Source organism: Dipodomys ordii, unplaced genomic scaffold (genome assembly GCF_000151885.1).
Source record: "Dipodomys ordii isolate 6190 unplaced genomic scaffold, Dord_2.0 Scaffold9, whole genome shotgun sequence".
NCBI classification, from domain to species: domain Eukaryota; kingdom Metazoa; phylum Chordata; class Mammalia; order Rodentia; family Heteromyidae; genus Dipodomys; species Dipodomys ordii.
Window position 1 is genome coordinate 4,087,932 of NW_012267225.1, and position 13,505 is coordinate 4,101,436.

The window sequence follows — 13,505 nt, forward strand, 5'->3', positions numbered from 1 at the left end:
TGGCATTTTCCATCCAAGAGGCATATTGGATGGAAAAGAATAGTTGAAGTATCTTTAAGACATCTTCTGACCTTTCTTCTCCTACCCACCACGACAAAGATTTTGGCCTATCTTGTAAAGTTAGGCCTACCAATACTTGACTAGTCATACACAGGATGTGAATAATTCTTGTTGAATAATTTGTGTTGAGCAGTCATAGAGTTATTGTATTTGAAACTGAAGTCTATGTATGTACTCACATTATTTTTTCTGCTGAGAGTTAGTTTTGATTATATCTCCATTATGTCCAATTAGGTTTCCTCTTGTAAAAATAAACTGTACAAATCTTTTAAGTACCAGGCAGTTCATGTAAGAGGTCAGGACAAATTTATATTCAATAGCTTTGAGTTCGAGGTATATTTTAGAAACTTTGGGGGAGGGGGGAATGGGGAGGATGGGAAGGAATGGGAAGGGAAAACAAAGGAGGAGGCAACAATGCTTGATAAGAAATGTACGCGTTATCTTGCCCATGTAATTGTAACCCCTCTGTACGGTATTTTCACAATAAAAAAATTACATACAATAGCAATATAATGAAATATATTTTTATTGTGAAAATGCAGTATAGAGGAGTTACAATTACATGGGCAAGATAACGAGTACATTTCTTATCAACCATTGTTGCCTCCTCTTTGTTTCTCCTTCCCCTCCCTTCCCATACTCCCCCCACTTCCCCCCATCCTCCCCCACCCCCACCAAAGTTGTAAAGTTCGTTTTTCTACATAACAACTTGTACATCTCATTGTTGCAATGGGTCCACCTGTATCCCTATTTAAACGATTTGTTTTTTCCCCTTTCCCTCCACAAATTATACCAACATTAAATACAGTGAAAGCAGGGGTTATACCGTGGGAGAGGACATACAAAGCAACATAGAATCATCTTATACGTTGTTGGTGGGAGTGTAAACTTGTTCAATCACTTTGGAAAGCAGTATGGAGGTTCCTCAAAAGACTCCACATAGAACTCCCCTATGACCCAGCAATCCCACTTTTGGGCATTTACCCAAATGATCACAAAAAGACCACACTAAAGCTACCAGAACAACTATGTTTATTGCAGCATTATTTACCATAGCTAAGATATGGAACCAACCCAGATGCCCCTCAGTAGATGAATGGATCAAGAAAATGTGGTATATATACACAATGGAATTCTATGCCTCCATCAGAAAGAATGACATTTCCCCATTTGTTAGGAAATGGAAAGACTTGGAAAAAATTATATTAAGTGAAGTAAGCCAGGCCCAAAGAAACATAGGTCCCATGGTTTCCCTTATTTGCAATAACTAGTATATGTCTGAATCAAGCAGAAAAGGTCAGATAAGTTGATGTTAGGGGAATGAACCCTAAGATAAGTATTCAAATGTATTTTTTTCTTTCATGCAATTGTTTCTATAATGAAATCTATTAAAATAACGAATGATCTCCTTCAGTGAGGTAAGTTAAACTCACTACCATCCTCCAAAGAACTGCCACCCGGGAGCCCTTATTAACTCCTTTAAACTTTCTTGAATGACTCAACATGATATTTCAGCTAAAATTTTTCCCCCATATGTTCCAAAGTGCTAACCTTCTCTCAAACACGGAGTATGATTTTCTTTCCTTTGGTAATTCCAGGACCAAAGTTAGAAGCTTGCTGATAATTATAGATAAAACCTAAGCCTAGCATTACCCATTTATCCAACACTAGCAGCTGCTGACCCCTGAGGTGTGTGTGTGTGGGGGGGGGAGTGAGTTGGATTGCAGCCACCTGTGGATGATTGAAGACAAAGCCATTTCCCATTTCCCTGTCTCTTCCCGGAAATAAGACTCCCAGCATAGGGCCTGTTGAAGGGCTGGAGAAATAGGATGAACAAAGACCCCCATCTTCAGTGATTACACAACTTTTCTGCTAACTTTTGACTCACATAGGTTCCTGCTTAGAAGAATCTCACAAGGGGAGGAATAGTTCTGCTAGACCAGCCCGCTCCTCTGGTCTTCTAAAATTATTATATTTTTATGGACTCTTAAAACAGTGCTCAGGAGATACGTTTACAAAGGAAACTGTGATTTATTGTTATTTTTATGTCCCATTTCAAAATGCTCATTCTTCTGCCTTCTTGGCGCTGATTTGTGTTGAAATTAAAACCTGATGGCTTATTATTTTAGAAGATCATTTGCATGAAGTAAGCAACAAAATCCGCACGGACTGTCAGGCTCAAGGTGCGTTCAATGGTGTACTCTCCTGGAGCTCGCTCCCTGGTAGAGGCGGACTGCGTTATTTCATTTTGTATTACTTGTTTGAGGTTGAGAGTAGTGGTGCGGTCACCGAGTCAGAGGGCACCGTGAAGCCGTGCCCTCCCGGGCTGCCCTCCCATCACCATCTGCCCTTTAAAAATGGCATTGGCAAAATGTGCCCCAGGGCATTGGGGCCTCCTCACCCCCCCCCCACAAGGGCTCTGGCGCCTCCGCCCCGCCCAGGGGCCTCGCAGTGCCCCCCCCGGCTTTCAGGGGGACCCTGACCTCCCCCACAAGGCCCCGCTACCCGGCCTGTCACGGCCCCTTCCTTCCCTGGGTCGCCCCAGAGCATGGCGGGCCGAGCGGGGCCGGAGGCCCTGGGGACCGAGGGGATGGAGGGGACGGGGCGGCCCGGCAGTGCCTGGGGCGGGCGGGGGAGGGGGGAGGCTTGGGCCGAACCCGGGATCGCGCGGTGGCGGGTCCCGGCCGAGGTGGCGGGGACGGAGGATGGGCCGTCCGGGACGGCAGGGATCACACTGTAGAGCCGGGCCGGGCGGCGGAGAAGGGGTGACGCGGGGCGGCCGGGCGCCCCCCGGCCCGGGACACAAGGCCGCACGGTTCACCCGCGCACCTCCCAGCGCCGACTCCTTCGGAGTACGACCGCACGCCTCTTATATACCCTGCTAAAAATAGCCTGGGAGGTCGCTCTCCAATCAGAACGCGAAGAGTTCGAAATAGCCCAATGGCGAGGGCCGTCATGGAGAGGCTCGGTCACGCCAGGCGGGGCCGTTGTGAGTCACCTTCGGTGATTGGTCGCAGCTGACATCATCGGCACGCAGCACCCCCCCACGGGCCGTGAGCGGCGGGATTGGACCAGCGGGTGGGAGGGGGGCGGGCGCTGAGGCCGGTCACGTGGGGGGGAGGAGCAGTGGGGGGAGCCAGGCGGGGGAGGAGGAGGGGGGCCGGCTGGCAGCGGAGCTTTGAATAGGGAAGTTTTGCAGGGGTTACGTTTGCAGTCAGTCCGGTGTTTGCAAATATTGTGTGGGCTCCGCGGCGCTGCGGGGCTGCGGGAGGCTCCGGGACCGGGGCTTGGTGGTGGGGTGGGTGTGTGTGTGTGCGCGTGCGGGGCTCTTTTTTTTCCCCCCTTGTTGTTTGCATTTGCATTTGCCGTGCCGTCGAGTTTGCATGAAACTTTCACCTGCGCGGAGCTTGGGAGAGTTTGGGCTCCGACTCCGGATCGCGCGCCGCCCGCCGGGTGTCCCCGAGCGCGGGGACCGTCCTCCTGCCGCCGCCCGATCATGGACGTGCTCCCCATGTGCAGCATCTTCCAGGAGCTCCAGATCGTGCACGAGACCGGCTACTTCTCGGCGCTGCCCTCCCTGGAGGAGTACTGGCAACAGGTAAACCGGGAGGGCACGTGCCGGGGCGCCGGGGGAGCCGGCGGGGCGCCGGAGCTGGGGAGCCCCGCGGCTGCCGCTGCCGCCGCTGCTGCTACTGCCGCTGCTGCTTTTTCATTTTTATTTATTTATGTTTCGGGATGAGGATCGTCAGGATCCTTGGATCCATTTTTTGTCAGAAAATAAACAGATAACAGCCATTCATTTTTTTCAAATAGGCCCTTTCCGGGGATGTTATTTTTTTAATTAGAAATAAAGATTTATGTTGTCCTCCCCCCCCCCTTTTGCAAGCGAGGAGCCGACTTGTCAGTGGCGTGGAGCGGAGCCTCTCCCTGGAGTTCCTCCTGGAATAATCATTGTATTTATTGATTCGTGTCTTTTCATCCGTGACCTTTCTCTGAGGCTTTCCGAACCTCATCCTCCCCTCCCCAGGGAGACACACGCAGACCCCAAAACTCCAGCTCCCCTTCCCGACCCCTTGTGCCCTTTTGGGGGCACAGCCTCAGGGGGGCGGGAGGGGGGTGGGTTGGGGGGGGGTTGGCTTGTGTTAGGTCCAAACTCCATAGCTTAGCTGAAGCGAACTTGCTGGGACGGCCAGAGGCTTTTTGTGCGGTTGCTTTTTCAAAATGACATTTTGTTTTTGTTTTGATTTTTTTGGTGTTTTTAACCCACTGTGTGGTGTTTTTTTTTTTTGAGTCTAAAATGTTGCCAGACAAACACAGACCAGCTACTCTTGCTGCTGCTGCTTTTTTTTTTTTTTATTAAATGCAAAGCCATTTTCAATTTCTTTTCTGTCTTAGGATTTCTGACCCCGCTTGCTTTATTGTTATTTTTTTCTTACCTGTTCCTCTTGGCCAGGGGGTGGAGGAGCTGTTTGCCTAGCAGTGACTTGACTGGGCAGTCATATGACAATGAGCCATTCCTAGTTCCTTCAAGTCTTAGTTTAGGAAGGGTGGTTTCCGGCATTTTAGTGAAACCAGAAAATTTGAGAGCCAACAGAAATTTTAAGAAATGGTTTTTTTTTTCATCTTTCCTTCTCATTCTAATTCATAGGCTTGCCTGAAGGATGAGAGACTCTTAACACTTACCCTATTGTCTTTTAAAAAAAGAAAAATAAACAAGAAAGAGGGTTTGGTGTGCTTGTCTCTCGCTTTTTTTTTTTAATCTCATGGTGAATTAGCAGATGAGATACACTCTGTGGGTTTCAAAGCCTAGGAAGCTTTTTAAGAAGAATGAAATGTAAAAGTGTTGGAAGCTCCACTGACCAGTTTAATTGTTCCCAATGCTCTCCTGCCTTCCTCTCCCCCTCCCCCTTTTTTTTTTCCTCCTCTAAGACGTGATTGAAATTGATCTAAGTAGTTTCCTTCGGGCATTTGGGATTTGGGCGACTGGCCAGACTTGGCCCCTGGTTGCCTTCTGAGGCTTTTAAAACTCTCTGAGAGCTTCAGTTCTGGTCCCTGGTGTTCATCAGCGTAATGGAGATTTTAAATTAGCCAGATTATTAAAGTTTAACAAGATCTCAATAAATGTGCTTTCTTTTTTTTTCCTTTGGAACATCAATAAAATGTATGGTGGTTTCTCCTCATAACACCATAAATATGCATTGTAACTCAGGCTTCTAATTTTGGGGGGGGGGTGATGCAATGATCAACAACCCCCCCCTTTGGTTTGTTCATGTCTGCAGGGAGGGGGAAAGACGTATATGTTATGCTAGAAGGCACGTTGCGAAATAAGCATGTGCACCGGATGGTTGGTCTGTGCCCTGAGCAGTTTGGTGTCAACATTTAAATCTGTGAGGAACAGGCAACAGTATAGACAACCTTATATGGGCATGCAGGCAATGTAGTGGAAATCGGGACAGACATAATTTAATCCTAAAATGTTTCCTACCATTTTTCTTTTCCAGTGGCTAGAAAGTTTGAAATGGTGGGGAGAGGGGATGCTGATCTCGGCAGTTGTAGCTTCTTGAAAGGTTGGTTGTGGGGCTGGGGCGGGGCATCGTGTTCATGATACATTGCATGTATATTTGAACCGGGTCCTTATTTGGCTGTCGGTCAGAATTTCAAAAGGAAGTCTCCTCTGGCATTGCGTGAAAGAAATAGGAGTGTGGATGAGTCATACAGTTGTACTCTTGGCCAGTAGATAAAGGTCTTGCTCATTGTGGGACTCCCAGCAGAGAGGAGGAGTAATTTCCCCCTGGTATCCTTTACAATAGCACATGGCCATTCTTGGAATCAGTCCTTTCCAGTCTTCCACTCCCGTTGTTGAAGTTTCTTGTTTTGCCTCTGATCACTGGAGAAGTAATTAAAGTTTGGATGGCCAGCATGGCCCTGCACTTGGAAATGACATTCTTTGAAAACCTAGGGCTAAGGCTACACAGGAAATGGGTGATTTCTCTTGCAACTCTATTGATGGCTCTGAATACAGCCAGCTAGCTAGCTGCTGTAGGCTCTGAGGATGGCCCGGTGTTGCCAGCTGTGTCCTCCAGGGAATCCATCCGAACACATCGGTGTGCTGTGCAGTCTTACTGTTCCGTTGTGTTGGATACTTGTGGCGTGTGTGAGTGGTGGCTGGCTGGCTGGGGTTTTCCTTCATACACATGGTTGTTAAGAATGTCAGATGATCTGGTTAAACCTGTTGTGGGGGACGGGGTGTATGTGTCAGGCCGGTTTTCTTTGTGTGGTTTACGGGAAACTCATTAGAAATGTCAACACTTGTAACTATAACAACAAAACAGGCTTAGTGATCGTCACTGGTTGTGGCCTGACTTTGGGGGAAGAAGCGAGAGAGGCTTTTTTACCCAACTGTTTTTCCTTCCGAATCCTTCACCATTCCTAGAAGCTAATTTCCTGTCACGTTCACAAGGACACAGATTCTAATTGCTGAACCTTCTGTGCCCACAATGATTGACACCACCACTGATTTATCTGTCCTTTGTTCTTGCATGTTTTATGGCATGTGGGTTTTTTTGTTTGTTTTATTTTTTGTTCCATTTCCACATTCAGGAGTCTTTTTAATAATCACGTGCCTTCTCTTTTGGTTCATTTTGCACAGACCTGCCTGGAGTTGGAGCGTTACCTGCAGAGCGAGCCCTGCTATGTGTCAGCCTCAGAAATCAAATTTGACAGCCAGGAAGATCTGTGGACCAAAATCATTCTGGCTCGAGAGAAAAAAGAGGAATCCGAACTGACTATTTCCTCCAGTCCTCCAGAGGACACACTGATCAGCCCGAGCTTTAGTTACAACTTGGAGACCAACAGCCTGAACTCGGATGTCAGCAGCGAATCTTCCGACAGCTCTGAGGAATTGTCACCCACTACCAAGTTTACCTCTGACCCCATCGGCGAAGTCTTAGTCAATTCAGGAAACCTGAGCTCCTCCGTCACCTCCACACCCCCTTCGTCTCCAGAACTGAGTGGGGAACCTTCTCAAGTGTGGAGCTGTGTCTCTGGAGAGCTGTCTTCCCCTGGGAAGGTGCGCAGTGGGACTTTGGGAAAACCTGGTGACAAGGGCAGCGGCGACGCCTCTCCGGATAGCAGGAGAAGGGTACACCGGTGCCACTTTAATGGCTGCAGGAAAGTTTACACCAAAAGCTCCCACTTGAAAGCCCATCAGCGTACTCATACAGGTCAGTCCCCTCATGGGACCTGGGAGGTCGGCCACTAGTGGGCGCCATGGAGTCTGCCATCACTTCCAGGATGTGGTCACTGCAGTGATGGAGAGCTTCACTTCTTCCTAAACGCCTTCTTCACCACACATTTGGGCCTTTGTGGTGTTTAGGGTAGAATCCTGAAGCGTGGATGTTTGAATCAGATGAGTGGTTATGACCGTCAGATTAGACAAAGAGTCGTTTCCCATTGTCCAGACTCCCTCCTTCCCCCCCTCCCCTATTTCCACCCACTCTGCACAATCCTGGTTCTCCAGGCTCGTGGTATGTCGTGTGTGTTGAGTTGCTTCTCAGTGAGTTTGCAGTGGAATGCCAGGGTCAGGACACAGAGCTTCTGACTAGCACGGGATGTGCTGGTATTGACTGACGAAGCAAGGCCTGAGAGCGAGCACTGATCTTGGTACTGGTCAGTGAGTATGTATTGAGGAAATCTCAGCCATGGAACAGTGGCTTCCTCAGGAGCCCTCCTCCTTAAATGAAAATACTGCATTAAAAAATACCAGGACAGCCTGGAGGATGACTAGTGAAGAATCACAGTCCCTTTTGTGACTAGAAACACATGCAAATCCTTCTGATAATGACAAGTTGTTGTAAGATGAAGTCATGGGGCTGGAAAGATGTCTTGAATGTCAGGCAGTGTTTGTTCCAGATTAGCTTTAGCATTATTATTGTTATTATTTTTAATTCTCAGGTAACATCTTTTACTGAATTCATGCTTATGTTTCGACCCAAAGAATGAAGTCATTTGGTCATTTGATTGCCATTTATTTAGAAAGTGATTTGAAAGCCTTGGAATGAGGGTTCCCAGAAACTGATGATTTCAGTTTTGTAGAGAGGTGGAAGGTCCCAGAGGAAACTCCAGAAACTCATTCCACAGGGCAGTGAGTAAGAGGCAAAACAGGGCTGGAGGGAAATGGTTTCCATGGAGAAAGCAATAAAACTCCACCATCAGTCAACAAGGCTATAGGTCTGTCAGTCCTGCGGCTGACACCTCACCCCACAAGTATTTGACCAGTCTGCATGATAGCTATTGTTACGCTCACTTTGACTTTTGGTAGCATGGAGTTTGCCAAACATGGGTTCCTGGGATGATAACAGGGTAGAGATTTGAGTAGGGACAGTAAACTTGCAGATTGCCAGGTGTTGTCCTTCATTGAAGTGCATGGTGAATTCTTGAAGGCACTGGGGGACCCTGAACTTGCACTTGGCCACTGTCTCTGCTGTTGACCTTCCCCCTCCCGTCAACATGTCAGTGAAGTCATGGTGCGTGTATCATGTGCTCTCTTCCCAGGAGAAAAGCCTTACAGATGCTCATGGGAAGGGTGTGAGTGGCGTTTTGCCAGAAGTGATGAGTTAACCAGACACTTCCGAAAGCACACTGGTGCCAAGCCCTTTAAATGCTCCCACTGTGACAGGTACGTAAATGAGGGCTGCACTGGAAGAGAAGTGTAGGGCCATGGGAATGTGGTGCCCAAAATAGATGAGGGTGCAGTGAGGGTTTTTCTCATTTGTGCTGCCCTTCCTGGGTCTTGAACTCAGGGCCTAGATTCTATCACTTCAGTATTGTTCACTCAAGGCTAGCAGTAGGCCACTTGAGGCACAACTCTACTTCTGGCTTTTTGCTGGTTCAGTAATTGGAGCTAAATGTTGTCTCATGGACTCTTCCTGTCTGGGCTGCCTTCAAACAATTATCTTCAGATTTCAGCCACCGGAAGGAACCAGGACTTACAGGCTTGAGCCACTAGCACCCAGCTGGAGTAGATCTTTGCAGGAAGCTCAAGGATTTCCTACCTTTGGTTGACGTTTGTTTTTAAGCCAAGGGCTTTTTAGAAAGTCTCTGTGGATGCAAAAATGCCCGCATTAGGACATGGCTGCACCAGGTGTCCTTGATTTCGTGTATACTTTTTCAAGATTAGTCATCCACTGGTTTGTACCTTTGAGCCATTAGACCTGAGGTCAGATGAACTTTCAGAGAGGACTCCCCAGCTTCTGATGGGAGACCATTTTCGTTTGCCTTCCTAAGTAAAGATGCGCTATCCTGGAACAGGTTGGCAAAGACTCAGGACACACACACACACACACACACACACACGCACACACACACACACACACACACACACACACACACACACCAACCCCCTATTGTTTCCTCCAGGAGGCTGAGCGATAGTTCTGGGCAGAAGGTGAAAAGGAGGCATTTGAGGAAACCTAATTTCTTGACTTCTGATTTGCCCCTTGCAGGTGTTTCTCCAGGTCTGACCACCTGGCCCTGCACATGAAGCGGCACCTCTGAGGGAACAGAGGATGAAACTCCTGTAGGCTAAGAGGCTTCCAGGCTGAGAGATGGCCGTGGAAGGAGGGATGCGTGTTCCAGCCAAAGCATGCCATTTTGTACCCTACCCAGTTGCCTCCAGGGTCTCTTCTTTGGAAGGTGTTTAGAGGGCTAACACAAAGTCTTGTGAGAAACGGCATAGCACTTGTGGTGCTTGGTGTTGGGGTGACCCTGGACTCGCCACTGGTACTCGACCTTCTGAGGGGCGCCCGCGCCTCGGCCGTGAGCATGCGCACTGAGAATGTGAATGGTTGGGTTTGACTGTATGTTGAGGATCTGATACTGACTGTATGGTGGGCAGACTTTTTTTCTTTCCTTGTGAGGGGGGAAAAAAGAAAAAAAAACAAAAACAAAAAACAACAAACCAGTTTGAATGTTATGTGTGTAAGGAACATACCATGAAATGAGAGAACCACCTATCATTTCCTGGGGGGATGTGTTTGCACCTCAGATTTAAAAAACAAACAAAAAAAATTTAAAAAAAAAAGAAAATAAATAAAAAAAGAAGGAAAAACGTGGAGGGTGGTGGGAGTGGGAACTCAGGACCCCAGAGTGGTGAGTGGTAAGGGACAAGGGGAACCCCTGTCCCCCTTTCCTGTGTGAGAGGAACTTTTGATGTCTGGTGCAGCTATTAAAACGTGCAATGTATCAAGTAGCTTGTCGGACTTGCTACAGACAGCTCATCCTGTCACCCATTGTATAAGCTGTATTTACAAATAGAACACAATAATGATTTTTCCTTATAATACAAAAAAAAAAGTCATGCATGGTCTGGGGGAACTATCTATTTTTCCATTTTTAGATCCAGACTGCAATCTCGATTCCAATTAATGAGCAGCTAAGATGCAATTTGTCTAATACAACGATCCGCCTTAGCAGCTTGGCTTAGCAAGACACAGTTTCCCCGCCCCCCCCTTCGATTTTATAACCTCCCCACTTTTCCAGAAAAGAGGTATTGTGCAGTGCGTTGCAGAATCATTTGTAATGATTCTGAATTTAAATTAGGGTTTTTTTTTTTTTTTCTCGGAGAAGTTTGTGATACCCTTTGGAGAAATTAGACATATTGAGTATCGAAAAGCTAGGGCTGGAAGTTGCTGGTCTAAAGTCACATTAGGGTAAGAACCTAAAATTTTCTCAGTTGGGTGGATAAAACCACTAAGCTTAGAAACTGTTTTCTCATGCAGCTATGTTTCTCTTATTTATGCCTTGAGGACTAATTTCTGGTTTTCTAGCTGTTAATGCACTGTTGACCCTTCATAATGGTGCCTTATGGAAGTAACCCCTTAGTGGGGGGTTGCATACAGGGGTATGGGTGATGCATGCTTAATTAAGGCTCTTTTTCACCTGGCATTGTACTGTATTAATGTATAATACACAAAAAGAAAAAAAAATCTCTTTAAGGTCCTCCTTCACAAAGAAAAACAGGCAAAGAAAATCCTCTTGACATGTCAGTATTTGGTCATTATTTCAGACTACTTGACTGTCAGTATTAAAGAAGGGGAAAAATAACCCCCCCCCAAAAAAACCAAACATACGATCATTGAAAAAAATCTGACCAATTCTGCCACAGTGAGACTTCCACATAGACCTTGCACAACAATTGTATAGATCACACACCGGCTGTATTTAATATGTAATATTTTCACACATATTAAAGATACAGAAATATATTTAAAAAATCAATGTCAATGTATTTGCTTAAAAGGCACAAGTTTCACATATCTATCTAACTGTTGGTAATACAGAAAGTGTACTACTTTTTTTTTTTTAGAGTGGGCGGAATTCTTGTGTATGTATATTTGCGTGTATAGTATGTGTATGTGTATATATATATATATTATATATAGATAATATATAAATATATTTTTAAGGAGAAACTAGAATGTTTAGCTAGAAAATTCTACAGCCTGTGAAGAGATATTTCAAAATGGCCATAAAGGAGGTTAAAAAATAAGAAAACTATAACCTAACTTTTTATAGAGGCTTTGTCTTTAATTTAATAATTTGCTGAAGACTTTCTTGGCATTGAATCAATTCCATACTGCTGATGTTGCTTGACATTATTGGCCAGTTGGAATAGGCACCTTTGGCCATTTAGAAGTGTTATGAACAGAATACCAGCAAACCAGTTGGACTCAGACACACCAAGATTTTGATTTGAATTTCAGCCTTATTAGAAGATCTAACCTAAGAGTAAGGTAATCACAGGGATTCTTTTTTAGAACACTTTTTATGCAGATGAAGCTATTTTTTCCAGCATGTTGGTTCTCCCACTTTTTCCTTGAAGAAATCTCCCCGAATTGGCATATACATAAGAGGACAGCTGATATTTCATCAAGCTGCAGGTTTCTGGTGTGGATCTTTTCTTTATATATATATATATTTATATATAAGATATGTACATATCTTTATATATCTATATATATGCATATATATATATATATGTGAATCTGGTTGGGCTGGTATTTTGTTTGATCTTCCTGGAAATGAGCAATGATCAAAGCTCACAGAACTGGTTTTTGTTTTTGTTTCTTTTTTTGTTTTTGTTTTTTAAATCTGGGCTGTTGAGTACATTTACCTAAAGAACTTACTTCATTTTGCTTGGGGGGGGACTATGCACTCCATATTTGGTGATTCAGAATCCAGGCACTTGATTTGCTAGGTTTTTGGAAAACTCCTTTTTTGGCCCTGCTGAGTGCTTAGCCATAACAATTGCATTAAGCAAGAAAGTAAACAAAAAGAAAAAAGAAAAAAAAACTTGCACTGGCTTGTCTCTCTTATGAAACACCATTGGAAGTTGTTTGACTGGGTGGGGCTGGGTGCCAACGTTTGTCAATGCCTGTAATTTTCATAATAAGCAAGTACATAAAGAAGTATATTCTGTTCAGGTGATAACTGAGCCTCGATCAAGCAGAAACTTTTGCTTGAAATTAAAAAAAAAATTTCTATCAGTGAAATTTCTTTTATTTCTTTTTTTTTGGAAGCACCCTGTTATCTAAAGAATCTTTGTAAGATTTTTGTAAACTTTTGTTTTACAAGATTTTATTTGAAATTGTTTTTTGCAAGATTGTTATATTTCTGTATGAATGTATTTTTTATTGGAATAACATAAAAAGAATTCTTATCAGCGTCTTGAGTCAGGTTGTTTTTCTGGGCTGGTAGGGTGGGTGGGGGGGTGAGAGGAAAAGGAGCTGGTGAACCGAATTCCTGCTCAATTACTCATCTCTGGCTTCCTTCTGGGTAAATCTCCATTGTCCAGTTCTGAGAGCCAGTCCCTGCCTTTCCACTTACCACACAGTCTGTCCTGGAAGCCTGAAATCCATTGGATTCTCTTCAAAGTCTGACCAAAGCAGGCCCTGGCTTTGGGGCATAGGAGGGAAGATACTAAGACCCTCAAGCCAGAGGACTGACTATAGCAGAGGCCTCTTCTGAACGCTGATGAACACAGGTGACCCCTTTTCACTTCCCCCACCCCCTCCAGCAGTCCTGTTAGACAGCAATGATAGCTGGGCCAGCCTTCCTGGATTGACTACAGTTAAATAGCTGGGCTGAGGTCTGAGCACCTGGAAGGAGAAGCTGGACCAGAAAGGCATTCAACCCATTCCTCCCCTCCACCCCCACCCCCACCCCCCAGCCTCCCGGGAAAGTAGGGCAGAAAGTAAAAATTACATCACCACCACATGATATTATATCCTCTTTTATAGGCCTACTGGACACATTAAATATAGTTCATATGAAAATAAAACAAAGCAGGCAGCTTATTATCTTTCAGAGTGACGATTTTAGTGAGTGAACTTTTGAGAAGTCAGTTTGAGTTTTACTTTACCCCGTGGATCAGAGCTAACTACAAA

The 13,505-nt window shown here is 45.4% G+C and overlaps 1 protein-coding gene across 1 annotated transcript; it reads left to right on the forward strand.

Moving 5' to 3' along the window:
- The first annotated feature begins 3,280 nt into the window (after positions 1–3,280).
- Klf6 (Kruppel-like factor 6) lies at positions 3,281–12,781 on the forward strand. Its single transcript, XM_013009356.1, has 4 exons — positions 3,281–3,658; positions 6,710–7,283; positions 8,614–8,737; positions 9,564–12,781. The coding sequence occupies exons 1-4, from the start codon at positions 3,557–3,559 to the stop codon at positions 9,613–9,615; spliced, it is 852 nt and encodes a 283-aa protein (XP_012864810.1). The 5' UTR covers positions 3,281–3,556; the 3' UTR covers positions 9,616–12,781.
- Positions 12,782–13,505: the final 724 nt, after the last annotated feature.

What these genes read in the sequence shown, in the direction of transcription:
- Klf6 (XM_013009356.1), top strand. Translation starts at nt 3,557, where the DNA reads ATGGACGTGCTCCCCATGTGCAGCATCTTCCAGGAGCTCCAGATCGTG. An exon ending in CCATCAGCGTACTCATACAG is followed by an intron (nt 7,284 to 8,613) that starts GTCAGTCCCCTC and finishes CTCTCTTCCCAG; the next exon opens with GAGAAAAGCCTTACAGATGC. An exon ending in AAATGCTCCCACTGTGACAG is followed by an intron (nt 8,738 to 9,563) that starts GTACGTAAATGA and finishes TGCCCCTTGCAG; the next exon opens with GTGTTTCTCCAGGTCTGACC.